Source organism: Bos indicus x Bos taurus, chromosome 9, assembly GCF_003369695.1.
Source record: "Bos indicus x Bos taurus breed Angus x Brahman F1 hybrid chromosome 9, Bos_hybrid_MaternalHap_v2.0, whole genome shotgun sequence".
Lineage (NCBI taxonomy): Eukaryota > Metazoa > Chordata > Mammalia > Artiodactyla > Bovidae > Bos > Bos indicus x Bos taurus.
Window position 1 is genome coordinate 100,878,028 of NC_040084.1, and position 14,586 is coordinate 100,892,613.

The 14,586-nt window shown below is 41.1% G+C and overlaps 1 protein-coding gene across 3 annotated transcripts in view; it reads right to left on the reverse strand.

The window, feature by feature from the left end:
* Positions 1-14,586, reverse strand: part of PDE10A (phosphodiesterase 10A) — a 577,986-nt gene that overhangs the window by 76,575 nt on the left and 486,825 nt on the right. For all 3 annotated transcript variants that reach the window (XM_027552017.1, XM_027552018.1, XM_027552016.1), the window contains 2 exons: positions 9,777-9,897; positions 9,237-9,286 (listed from right to left, as the gene is read on the reverse strand). In XM_027552017.1, coding sequence (XP_027407818.1) covers positions 9,237-9,286; positions 9,777-9,897 — 171 coding nt within the window. The remainder of the gene's footprint in view (positions 1-9,236; positions 9,287-9,776; positions 9,898-14,586) is intronic.

The following is a 14,586-nucleotide window of genomic DNA, read 5'->3' on the forward strand; positions in this document are numbered from 1 at the left end:
CGCACGCGCACACACACACACTGTCAAAGAACTCTTTCTTCAAATAAAATCTTACAAGGGATTGAGCACTATAAACCTGAGCAACTTCAGTCACTGGGAACAGAGAGGAGGAAAACAGAGCCTCGGCTCATTCTGTGTGCTTTAAGTCACCATTATCTAAAGATTATACATTCAAGATAGTTTCATTCATTAGTATATCTATATTAGCTAGGACTAGGTTTAAGCAGTAATTTGCTATTAAGTACAATGTCTGTGAAATTCAGTTTTAAATTGCTTCTTTTAAAAAGTATTAAGCTTAAAATATTTAAATACAAGTTACATGCTTTAAAAAGATGTTTTTAAATTTAACTACATATGCGATGATAATTGACAATTGGACCATACACATTTTTAAAGTGGCTAGAAATCAGTGTTTTTACAATAGTTACTGTACTCTATTATGCACCACCACACATGTGACATAAACAAGTTTAGAATTTCATTAGATTTAGTATCTATCTTGCAAAACATCATTCAGTGTGTTACCATTTCTTATGATTGACAGGAGAGTAGCAAAATGATCCAAGAACAGGAAGAGAGATGACTACAATAAAAATATAAAAAATACAGTATATGTAGGCTGAATAAGAGTCAGAATTGACAATGATTTTTTCAAATTATGAGAAAGTTAATTACCAAGGATGCTGAGTAACATTTCTCTTCTCAAAGTCAGAACTGCAGGAAATGAACTTAAATTGACCTGAGTCATTTGGATAACTTTAAAAGAACTTCCCGCAACACCACCAGAAAACAAATGCTGAAGCAAGCTCCCAGCAGAAGCTCTGGATATTTTTTAACACTTGTTGACTGCCTGTGTTTGTTGTTTGAAGATATACCACAGACACTTCTTTAGGCTGACTTTTCTGTAAGACCATTAAGGCTGAATTTATTAATATCTTCAAGTTACATTTTGCTTCATAATTCAGTAACGACGAAATAGCTTATATGGTCTTGGATCATTTATTTAATATAAACATTGACTGCCTCTATGCAGACTTTCTAGATGATGTACAAGAAACAGACAAGCAAATAATGCACCGTGGGTACGTGGCAAGCTATGCTGCATACTAGACTTGCTGAAAATAAATGATTTAGAAATCCTTCAATAACCTGACTGAATGTGGTAAGCTTCTCGTGCAAAATAATTATCAAAAAAATTATTCTTTACAATGGGGACTTTGTACTTGTTTTACTAATTTGATTATGATTTTTGTTCACATTTATCAAATAGAAAGGCCTACAAATGAGAATTGAGAGCAAGTGCTAACAAAAAAGTAAGTTTTCCTGTGAAGGCCGAAGGCGCTGGTCACGTGAAGGCAACGTGAGGGCTGAGCCAGTCAGACACCTGTTTTGATGTTCTCACAGCTTCAGTGTCTGTCCTCTGTACTAGAAGCTTCCTCCTCTTTTTGGGTGGCATTTTTTTTTAACTCCACATGGTTCCCCTGTGCAGCAGCTCCCTTCCTGGCATCGTTCCTGATTAAAACATCATCCTCGGATTCATTTGGAGTGTGTGTTCGGTAACAGCATGTTGCACGTGATCTCTGAGGTTGATCCGGCTAGTGGGCAGTTATTACTGCAAACAGACTATGTCAATAACAAACCTCCAAGTTAGAGGCTGAATATTGCAGGTATTTGGGAATAGAGAAAAGTTTGTTAAATCTACCTCAACTCACTCCACAGAAATAATTTTCAAAAAGATAGTTACGGATTGAATAGCCTTCCTTTTCCCACTGGCTGAACTCATCACATAAATCCTCAAGCACACCTGGGTCTGTCTCTGAACTCTCAATTCTGTATCACTTGGTTTATTTTTCACCACACTGTTTTAATTACTGTAATTTATAGTACATTCTGTGACCTGGTAAGCCAAGTCTTGCTTTGGTTCTTCATGTTTCAAAATAATCATAATTTATAAGACACATTTTGCATTTTGCATTGATGAAGGTCCTGCACTAACGCATTAATGACTGATGGGTGGAGAAAAGTTTTCATAAAGAAATGGAAAAATGAAGCAAAGACTTTATTTTTCAAAATCAATCATTAGGAGTTTTTTAAAGAAGTATTTTTAAAGAACTTTAATACAATACTTAAGATTTACTTTCAATTCAAAGTTATTACAAAATGTTGGTTGTATTTTCCATATTGTAATAAAACACATCCTTAGAAGGCTATCTTATACTCCAAGGTTTGTACCTCCCATGCCCCCATGTCAATTCTTACGAATTTTGACATAAGAATTTGACTGGGATGTTCAAATTAATAAGATGAAAAAAGATTATACTCATTATTTATTTTCACAGGAAGATGAATGAAAACTTTCATCAAATATCACTGTATAACATATTAAATATATTAAGGTGATTATACATACATTTATAATCTACAACATCCAGTGTTGAGATGAGTCTCTAAAATTAATTTCTGCTCTAATGTTGTATAAATCTATGAAAACTTTTATTAGCACAAATTTTTTAGAGGCTAGAGATGAAAAACTACATGAAAACCGAAAACAAAGAAAAGGTTCAAAGTTTGACATCTCAGCCGACCCTACCTTTTCAAGAAGAGCTTCATGCATCGGGGCGTGCACCTGACCCCCGAGCTGCTGGTCACTGCAGCTGAGAGTGCTGCAGGTGGCCTGGATAAGGCCCTTTACCTCCTAACACCAGCAAGGAGACTGGCCACAGGGCTGGAAATCAGTCCAGATGCCAGGCAGTGGCAGGGCATAAGTTAGTTTTTTCATTATTTCAAACAAACTCATGATGACCTATCCAATATTTTTGTGGTAACAGTACATTTCCAAAAATATTTCTAAAGTTAAACCATTTAAACTAAAGGAGATTGGTAACAGTAGTCATAATGACTAAGCTGACTCAAGGAAGAAATAAAAAAGCATTCAAGTTATTTTAAAAAAATCAAATTTTTAGAAATAGGTTCAGTGGAAAAAGAACCATAGACTAGACTACTGCACATTATTTGTTAAAAATAACAGGAGTTTCTGATGAATTGGGAAAATGATTCATTGACATCAATCACAGAGATGTCTGCTTTATGTGGTAAACATCTGCTCTCATCTTTCTTCCCACACACAATTCAAAGTTCAGTTTATTCATGAAACTTCTCTTTTATGTTACGGTTTCAACTCACAACCAGTTAAAGTTCGGAAACACTTTTTAAGAAGAAAACAAATTACTGAGGCTTACCATTAAGTTATTTTTCTTGGAGACACTAGATGGCACTGGAGAGTAAATGAATTTCACTCCGTGCAGAGGGCAGGAGCAGCTAGCCCCAAGTTCCCTGGAACGTGAGCCAGATCCCTAACTTTGTTTGCACAATTCTTACTAAAGTTCACTGTGCATTGACAAAGTCACATGGCTACTCTAAACTAATACATAAAGAGCTATCTATGAACTTACTTTATGAATTATAAAGTCTGATGAATAATTAGAGATCACAAAGTTTTCAGCTTTCACAAACTACTCTTATAGATAATATATATATATAAACTATATTAGAACATTATAAAGTATGCTACATAGTAACTGAAGTATGTGACTAGGTATTAAGCAAAAAATCTCAATCGTGAAAAAATCAGTTTTGCCCAACAACTATTTCAAGAGCGCCCTGTATACGCTATGTGCCGGACACTGGCATTGGTCAGAACACAAAAAGCTTCCTTTGCTAGATTTCTCACAGACTGCTTTCTCCTTCCTTTTCCCTTCTTGTCTACTAAAGGGAGAAGTCTACGCTCTGTTCAAATAGAGCTCAGCATCCAAGCTCATTTCAGTGTTACCAAGCCCAGACCCCACCAGCTAATCAAAGGTAGGGTCCCGGAGCACCTCGGCTCCTCTCTGCTCACGTGTCATCATGCAGTATAATTAATGGTGGATTTCTTCATTTCTCCTACTGACTGTATGTTCTTTGAGGACAGGAATGGTTTTTATTTATTTGTAGGCTCAGTAAATTCAACACAGATTTTGGTACATGGCTGGCGTCTAAAATGGCTTATTAAATGACATGCATAGACATAACGCTTAACCAATGGAGGTCAAACTAAGATTCAAAAGTTTGAGACTCTTGTAAAAATCCCAAAGTAGTGAATTGGAACTCACACAATCCAACTCCAGAATCTTTACTCTGGAAAACTGAACAACTAACTGGGGAGCTTTCCTTCTCTTCCCAAGCTCTGGAACAGTGTGGCCAGCCAGGCATTCCCTCTTCTGAAGGGCTGACCCCAGTTGAGTGCGAGCTCAGAGTAAGGAACCAGCTCTGGTTCGTCACCCGCCATGTCCCAGAGCGAGTGACAGCCTGAACAACGCTGGTGCTCAAAACCACTGCCAATGTCCTATCGGCTTAAAAAACAAACACACACACATCATTTCAACACTGCCTTCAATTTCTTCCGCTTACTGGTCTGTTGGTTTTCTATCATCATTTGGATACATAGTTTTCTATCATCAAATGGAACAATTTCTATTTTCCTCAAAAACTGTCCATTTCACCTACATTCTCACATTTCTAAGTATGCTTTCATAATTTGCTATTTTCCACTCTATTGTTTTATTGTCTTTTAAATTAGCTTCAAGATGAGTTCAATAATCACATTTAATGTATCGTTTTTAGCGCTTTAATACCATTGAAGTTGTCTTCTACCGTCTCCTAAATTTTCTGTGTTTTAATTTTTTTTCTCTCTGGTAATATGAATGTTGGTTTTAAATTCTACCTGTATAACTTTTGATGTATTTAAATATTATTTAAGCTATATTTTTCAATGTAGCAATTTCAGAAATTAAATTATTTCTACTGATTCTCATTGGTGAAAAAAGAAATTAATACTTTTGTAAGAATGATTTAGTCCATGCCATGTCTGTCTTAATCCTTGTATTAATATTTATTGATATCAAGACTAAAGTTTTTATTGTAGTCTATTTGGGTTGCATTATTATAATTTTGTCACTAAAGTATATACATTTTGTTTTGAAAGTGAGTCACGAAGAAATACTTTCTAACTATGATTCAAAATCCAGAGACAAATTTTAAAAATATTGATAAATATCTATAATATGTTGTCTTTCATGTACAAAGGAAGAAATATAAGAAAATATACATGTATCTCCTCATCTATGCAAAAATAATGCTTTACTTTATTTCATACAGTTAGCTTACATTTTAGAAGTATGTCAACATCTGTTGCAAGCAATATGGCAGATTAGATAATTTGACACTCCTGAAAAAAACAATTGTAAAATTATTTAAAGGCTGGATAAAGAATATTTCACAAGTATTTTATAAGGCATTGCTGGGCTGAGAAGATTGGAAGGATCCAAAGAAATCTAAAAGGAAGTAAACAAAGGGACTCTGGGAGGTGAGCAAATTCCAGTTTTTTTTTTTTTTTCCTTGAGAGCATCAGCTAAAGCCTAGATACAGAGTTGACCCTTGAAGCACATGGGTTTGATCTGTGCGGATCCACTTACACGCGGATCTCTTTCAACAGGGGCCACAGCAGCACGTACATCCACGAGGGATTGAATGTGCAGAAGTGGACTCGGGGATTCTGAGGGCCGGCAGTCAAGTGACCCATGGATTTGTTCGAGGGTCAACTGTATTGACCTCAGCAGAGTCGCGTGGCTAACAGGAGATCAGAGGTAAAGCTTGAGACCTCTCTACTGGGAAGTCTAATAGGAGACCCCCAGGCAGGTCAGGACCAGCCCAGGGCTATGGACTCATCTCAGTCTGAAGGGTGAAGACACCAGAGCTGCAAGGGGATGACAAGGAAACCAGAGTTCCTTGAATTTATTGCTGCAGAGAAAATAAAAATCTCATCTGAGAAGTGATAACTGTGCATCGTGTGGACGTGAGGCTTGAATCCATACCACTCAGTGGTCGGGAAGAAAATCTCAACTTTACGAGTTAATTAGAATAGATTTCAATTGGTGGTACCTTCAGTGAATGGCAAAAACAAGTACATATCTGATCTCGAGAAACAGAACGGGGAAGGAACAACCTCAAGAATATCGACTGAAAGGGGCCAAAGGAATAATATGACTTACAGGAGTAGAACCCAGTCATTATCCCCTAAAATTATCCTCCCAGGGAGAAAGGCCTCTTTGTGAGGCTTATATGCTGGAGAGAAAACTGGATAAGCAAATAATCAAACGAGGCACAGATAAACACGAAATTACAGGTTCAGCTCAGTGCCTCGAAGGAGAAGGATCTGACATTAAGAAAGCATAGCAGAGTGGAAGCTGACTTAGGAAGGTCAGGAAAGGCTACCGTTTCGCTCTGTATCCTGCTGCTCCTAGGGCTGCGCTAACAGGATGCACTTGTCCCTGAGATGTGGAGAAGAAAGGGGGAAAGACTCCATCAGCCTGGAGAGAACCACGGAGAGTCAGTCAACTGACCTCAGGGGTTAGAAGGAGGCACCAGCCGAAGCCTGAGAAGACATCACCAATCCCTCAGTTAAGTTACAAAGTGAATAAGTAAAAGTGAAAGGATTAGATACATGCAGATCATATTTTAGGGGCTTCCCTGGGGCTCAGTCAGCAGTGCAGATCACTTCCAGCACAGGAGACCCAGGTTCCATCCCTGGGTCGGGAAGATCCTCTGGAGAAAGAAATGGCAGCCCACTCCAGCACTTTTGCCTGGAGAATCCCATGGACAGAGGAGCCTGGGGGGCTGCAGTCCACGGGCTTGCAAAGAGTCGGACACAGCTTAGCAACTAAACCAAAACAGAATTACATTTGGGATATTCGAGCTGCAAAAGCTTTTTCTAAATCATAATCAGGCAGAAGTCTGCAACAACAGAGTACAGAAGTATAGCCAAGTGGTTAAGAGCAGGCGGTCTGGGAACCTAAACCCCAGCTCTGAGCCAGGCCCTGTTAGAGGCTCCTGCACAGCAGACCAGGCTCCCAGTCGTCTGCCCTTTCCACCTCCGCAGACAAGCTCTCCCCACCTTCCCATTCTCCTCCACACAGAGCAGAGGAGGGCCAGACCACGGGGCAGCCTCGCCTCGGCCTAGGGCTCATATCATTTCTTTCCAGGTAGAACAGCCAAAACGCTGAGTCCACAACCCAGGTATCAGCAGGGAATCTACTGGTCTCAGTTTGGGTCATAAACATCTGTGACTGAAGGTCAAGGGTCACAATACAAACACAGCTGCTGTGGACCATCCCTGAGGCTTGTGTGGAGACATCAGGGAAAGAGTGATAAGACGTGGACTACTGTAGTTACACGATAATATGCATACCAGAAACCATGAAAATTATTGTAAATTATTTTCTACATCTGCATTTACAGCTACAGCTACATTTACATTTACAACCTAGATGTCCATTGACGGATGGATAAAGAAACTGGGGTACATATACACAATGGAATATTACTCAGCCGTAAAGAGGAACACATTTGAATCTGTTCTAATGAGCTGGATGAAACTATAGCCCATTATACAGAGTGAAGTAAGTCAGAAAGAGAAAGAAAAATATTGTATACTGACACACGTGTGGAATCTGGAGAGACGGCACTGATGGGTCTATCTTCAGGGCAGCAGTGGAGAAACAGACACAGAGAACAGACCTCTGGGCAAGGTGGGAGGAGGGCAGAAGGGAGCGGTATGGAGAGAGAAACAGAAACTTACAACACCGTTTGTTAAACAGACAGCCATTGGGAATTTGCTGTATGACTCAGGGACTCCAACTGGGGCTCTGCAGCCGATGAAGGATGAGGAGGGGAGGCAGATGGGAGGGAGGTCCGGGACAGAGGGACATGGGTGTGCCTATGGCTGATTCTTGTTGATGATTTATGACAGAAAATCTCAAAATTCTGTAAAGCAATCATCCTTCAATTTAAAAAATGTTAAAAATATACTGTAAATTATATACTAACTTTTTTAAAAGGAAGTCTTGGTTTTTAAACAAAAATTTCAAATTTTAGAAAAAAAAATTTTAGAATGACTAGGACAGAAATCTATTCGTTACTTCAGTAGCTTCATCATTTTAAAATACTACCAGTATGTAAAATAGAAAGCATTCACAAGTAGGAGTAATATCTGAATAATTCTACTTAATAAACCCTCTTGCTGACTGCTCATATGAAAGAAAATAAGAGAGAATACAGGTGAATACATAAATGAATAAGAAGCGGTCCTTATCCTAAAGAGCTTTTAATCTTGTAACACGGATCATCACAACATAAGGGGAGCAACGGTTGTGCAAATGAAGAGGTCAGTTATGAGCAGGGGCACCCAGCCAACAAGGACTTTTTGTGCAATGACTTTCATGGTTTGGACTACTCTACTATTCATGAATACTGCTAAAAATATCAGAATACTGTGTCTCTATTCCTATTAACATTTTATATAATATAAATAGCATACATTTTGCTTACTTACAAAACAAGTATCACACTGCAAAAATACATACCAAATCTCAAATAACAATGCCTAACACACAAGAAATACAGAGTAAAGTTTGCAAAATAATGTTATAACTGAGTTTTATTCACTTAACCTATGAAGATAAGTGTTGCTGGTTCAGAGTATTTTTCTAAAATGTTACATATGTGTTAATACCATAACAAAAAATCAGATGCCAATAACTGAAAGTCCTGAAATAGTTTTGAAAGTGCCTAAGCGAGCTGCACTTGACGGCAGACGGTGCTGTAAGTGAGTCGGTCCGGAAACACAGGGTCCAGCCTGTTCTGCTGACGGGTGGACCGGGCACCCCTAAGCAGCTCCAACCACAGAGCAGCCCGAGGCACCACCCCACAGCTCAGGAATCTATACGCAGCAGCTCCGTCCCGGCACTTTTCAGAGTTAGCTTTACAAAGTCTACAAACATCACATAAAACTTCTGCTCTCATTTGCTTCTGCTGCAGATTGCGTGTAGAAAAAGGGCACAGACTGCCCCCGACACCCCAGCCCACAGTGATGACATAACTCCTGCACAGAACAGTGAGTCTAGAAACGCCATTCATGAAATAGCACACCACAAACCAAACCAAAACAATAAAAAAAAAGTTAAGATTTTCACGACTAAACGTCACCATGTTGCTAAACTCAACGGGTAACCACCACGCACAGAAACAAAACAGGAAATGCTGGTGAAAGTACTTAATGCCGATACATTTGCCGTCTGCAACATAATTTAAAGCTTGTAACATCCTCTTATCTAGAACACCTAAATCTAAATTTACATACTTACGTTATTGCACTCTCCAAGGAAATACAGTGCAAATCCGTCAGCTTTTGTGGCTGCCAAAGTAATAAAAAAGGAAGAAACTAATCTCAATGGGAGAATATAACATGCACGAATTCTCTAAGGTGAGACTTCAAATATGAGTCTTTCGAATGCATTTGTTAGCATAATTTTCATACAGTAAACTGAACTAAATAATTCATGGCTTTACTGAATTACATACTTAGAGTATTTTCATTTCTTTTCATTAGCTATTTCTGTTTTTAAGATGTGACATTCTCAAAGGTACACAGCAATGTACTATGTAATAATATATTGGTCAAAGTTTAAATATTAGAATTATTAGAAAATATTTTTTAAAATTTGAGACATTTAATTTTAAAGCATTTAAAAATAGACAAATGACATAATACTGAATAACCAATATAATATAAGCATCAACCAGAAAGAATGATGTATATGCCTGCATGACATCACTGAAGAGAGCATAATTTAATTTACTTTGGTATAATCTTTCTACTAGGAGGAACATAAAACATTCCTTACCGATTTTGATGATGCTGCTCAGTTCATAGAGGAGTAGCTGGTTGTCTCCTCCTGTATCCAACCGTTGTTCTATATAGCTATTTAGTTCATACACAACTCCTTGCATATTTGTATCTTGATACTTTGAATAAAAAAAGAAAGGCATAATTAAATATAAAAAATAAAAATTCCTTAGTTTGTCACATATGCAATTAATACACGTGGCTTTATATTATATATTAGCTGTTCATGATGTTTTTATAGAGCATGACTTAATTATAACATACCATAAAAATAGATTGAAAGTTAAAACTGCTACAACTTAGGATATCTGTAGACTCCATGAATGAATATTTATTTTAAAATATAGAACGTTACAAGTTTCTGAAGTTTTAAATACAACGTGGTCAGGCAAGCTGGATCAGTAAAGACAGTTTGGAAATGTGTTAACTGACTGAAACGTCCTAAGATGCCTTGTGCTGGGTGAAACGGTGCTTGTTTATTACTCTCCACTCACTGGGGCCCATGGAGTGACCCCTGGACCCAAGTCTGATCTCAACTCTGCCACGAGAACAGGAAGGGGAGGCTCTCTCGGGAGCCGCCCCTGCGAGAGCAGCAGCCCCACAGCAGGCCCGTGGTGCTGGCCGCACTGGGGCGCCAGGGCAGGAGCCGGTGGACAAAGGTCTGGGAAGACGGTGGAGTGTCTTCTTCAAAGGACTGAAAACCCATCTTCTGGTGAGCTTCGTGCCACCGAGCATCCTTCCCAAGCCTCCTCTCCAAACCACGGACATGGTGAACTTTAAAATAAAATTGTCACACTCTGAGGCTCAACAGACTCCTGGGGCTCCCCAGTGCACTTAGCCTAAAGGCTTCTCCCAGGGTGGTCTCTGAGCTCTGCAAAACATGGTGATCGTCTGCTGCGGAAACCATCTCAGGCCGTCTCTCTCTTTCACGCACTCACTAGGCCACTCAGCCACCTTTCACTCCGAAAGCCCTACCGCTGGTTGTTACTGCTGAGCCCTGCACCCATCCCTCTGCAGGATGAATACACAAAAGAACGGATGAGGAGATCAGTCAGTCGCTCCACAAACACGCACTGCCAGAGCCGGCGATCCACTACCTATACAGGCGCTCTTCCCAACACGAGAAACGCTAGAGCCTGGACAAGATAGAATTCCAGTCCTCAAGGAACTTCCACTCTAGCCGGAGGAGAATAAGTAAGCAAGCTATACAGTGTGATGGAAGGTGATGGGCACGACGCAGACAGGAGATCCGGGAAGGCTGACGGTAATCAGCTTTGGAGGAAAGGACGGCTTTTTAAACGGGATGGTCAGGGACGGAAGGATCCAGGGACACGAGAGACACGGACAGGCTCCGGTGAAGCCTAGAACCGTGAAGGGTGGGGCTGCCTAGCGCCGCTGGCTGCCTTGTAGAAGGATGCTGGTCGCCCACCACCTCTCTCTGCTACTGACCCATTAACAGACTTAAGTCCAGGCAGACCCCAGAAAATGAAGTATCAAGGATAAACTGTCAAGAGATGAGACAGATGAGATTCAGCTAACCCATACAAACCTGGGCTTCCTTGGTGGCTCAGAGGGTAAAGCGTCTGCCTGCAATGCAGGAGAGCCGGGTTCAGTCCCTGGGTCACGAAGACCCCCTGGAGAAGGAAATGGCACCCTACTCCAGTTTCTTGCCTGGGGAATCCCATGGACGGAGGAGCATGGTAGGCTACAGCCCATGGGGTTGCAAAGAGTCGGACACGACTCAGCGACTTCATTCACACGTAGAAACCTGGGAAACAAATGAAGATGGACCTCATGGGGGCTAGGGTCAGGTAGAGTAAAGATAACCCTGGATCAGGCAGAGGGAGGAGGGGTGCAGTAAACAGAAGCACCAGGCTCGGGGGGCTTGCACTTGGGACAGCTGGAATCTGCACCGCCTCCTCCCCCTCGATGGCTGATATTTAATGCAGCTGAAAATCAGAACCTCCCCTGTATATATTCTAATCTTGGTGAGACTGGAAGGCTAGCGGGAATTCTTCCTGTCAGACCCAGTGACCCGCCACTTAGCTATATCCGATGGACGCTCCCTTCCTCAAGGCCATGACAAGTGCATTCCCCAGGCCGCCGGCCTGTGTGCAGAGCTCGGGGCTGTGGGCTACGGGTGACTCTGGGAACCACTGCGGTTCATAGGATTTTACTGATTCACTGAGTATATGGGATCCTGGCCTCGCAGGGGACAGGAGGCCACACATACTAACCAGAGACAAGGCGGGTGCTGTTAGCATAGTGGACAGAACTGAAGCTGAGATCAGAATGACCCGGCCAGCAGAGGGCTTCAACCCGCACCAAGCACCTGACCACAGTGTCCCTGCAACTGAAAGAGACAGGGCGACCTCCTGCCTCAAGGAGGGTTTTTAGTCACTCAGTAGAGGAGTCCCTGTAAAAATGATAGCAGACTGACTTTTCCCTGACGATGTAATTCTGAGAACAGGCCCTTCAACGTGACCGGAATGCAGTGCTGAGATCAGTGGCCAGCTGCTCTCCATCTCTTTGGGACAGGAAATGGGTCGTCACACACAAGCGAGAACAAGGAGATACTTGGGGTTATGGACACTTTATCATGAGGTTTCCTTTCAAGTCTCCAAGCTTTCATTTTTATCATTTGCATAATAAGAACGTTGAAATAGACTGTATTTAAGATATCTTTCAACAGTAACCTTCTGTGGCAATCTATGACCTCAAATTTTGTTGCTGTTTATATTAAACTTCAAATTCTAATCTTGAAAATAATACATGGGTTACTTTTAGCAGACCCTGTTTCCTTTGATTAGCAATAATTGCATAAATACCATAAAAGCAAAATATTTAACTATGATTACTAATTTATGCTAACATAATATAACCTCTCAAATATCAAAGGTTCAGATAGTAAAGAATCTGCCTGCAATGCAGGAGACCTGGGTTCAATCCCTGGTTTGGGAAGATCCCTTGGAGAAGGGAATGGCAACCCACTCCAGTATTCTTGCCTGGAGAATCCCATGGCCAGAGGAGCCTGGTGGGCTACAGTCCATGGGGTCGCAAAGACTTGGACATGACTGAACGACTAATACACACACCTTCACAGTTAGTGGATCATTCAAGTCACAATATACTAAAAATGTTAAAATATATATAAATATGAATAATAATAACAATTATTTGGCCTCAGGCTTATGGCCATTTTGCTAGTCATTAGTACTATTACTAGAGGAAAAGCAGAGGAAGCAAGTGGGGATGAAAGTCAGCTAAGGCACTTCTCTTACAGAAACATGATGAAGAAAGTTTACCCAGGGATCAATTCAATTCAGTTGAATAAACTTTCAGTTCTATGTCTTGACTAATAGGAAACTACAACAGTATATTAGTGAAGTTGTTAAGAACTTGTATTTGCACAGCATTTCAACTCTGCCAAGTCCTTTCACCACTGCCTTTATTAAAAGAACCCATATAAAGTATGCACTGAGTATCACAGACATTTCTCAATCAAGAGGAGTCAGAACTCGAAGCTTCAATGAACTGGGCAGTGGAAACCTTAGAATCAAACTGGACACAGTCACCCTCATTGTCTGTTCCACGTTGGTTTTCAAGCAGTACTTGCTTTTCATTAGAGAAACCACACACACACACAAAGGATTTGCAGAGATATGACTCCATTGACAGGACTGTGGTGATCTAACATTAAAACGGGGAACTATGTCAGCCAGGCACTGAAATTGTGAACTCCATCAAGCTCTGACAGATGGTGTTGCTTCCCGTGAAACTGCACCATGTCCTGAATCGTCCCTGTGAGTTTGCTGTGGTGCCTGAGGGCATCTGGAACACAACTTGGGGACCAGGGAATAGCCACTCTGTCACCCAGAGAGAAATAAAATTTTACATGACACAAAGATTCTGGAGAAGATTCTTGAGAGTGTCCTGGACTGCAAGGAGATCAGACCCATCAGTCCTAAACGAAATCAACCCTGAACATTCACTGAAGGACTGATGCTGAAGCTACAATACTTTAGCCACCTGACGAGAAGAGCCAAGTCATTGGAAAAGACCCTGATGCAGGGAAAGATTGAAGGCAGGGGGAGAAGGGGGCAACAGAGGATGAGATAGTTGGATGGCATCACTGACTCGATGGACATGAGTTTGAGCAATCTCCAGGAGTTGGTGATGGACAGGGAAGACTGGCGTGCTGCAGTCCACAGGGTCGCAAAAGTTGAACATGACTGAGCAACAATAATAGTACTGACTGAATCAGTTCAGTTCAGTTCAGTCGCTGAGTCATGTCCAACTCTTTGCGAACCCATGAACCGCAGCACACCAGGCCTCCTTGTCCATCACCAACTCCCGGAGTCCACCCAAACTCATGTGCATTGACTCGATGATGCCATCCAACCATCTCATCCTCTGTCGTCCCCTTCTCCTCTTGCCTTCAATCTTTCCCAGCATCAAGGTCTTTTCCTTGATGGGTCAGCTCTTTGCATCAGGTGGCCAAATATTGGAGTTTCAGCTTCAGCATCAGTCCTTCCAATGAACACCCAGGACTGATCTCCTTTAGGATGGACTGGTTGGATCTCCTGGCAGTCCAAGGGACTCTCAAGAGTCTTCTCCAACACTACAGTTCAAAAGCATCAATTCTTCAGTGCTCAGCTTTCTTCACAGTCCAACTCTCACATCCATACATGACTAGTGGAAAAACCATAGCCTTGACTAGACAGACCTTTGTTGGCAAAGCAATGTCTCTGCTTTTTAATATGCTGCCTAGGTTGGTCATAACTTTCCTTCCAAGGAGCAAGAGTCTT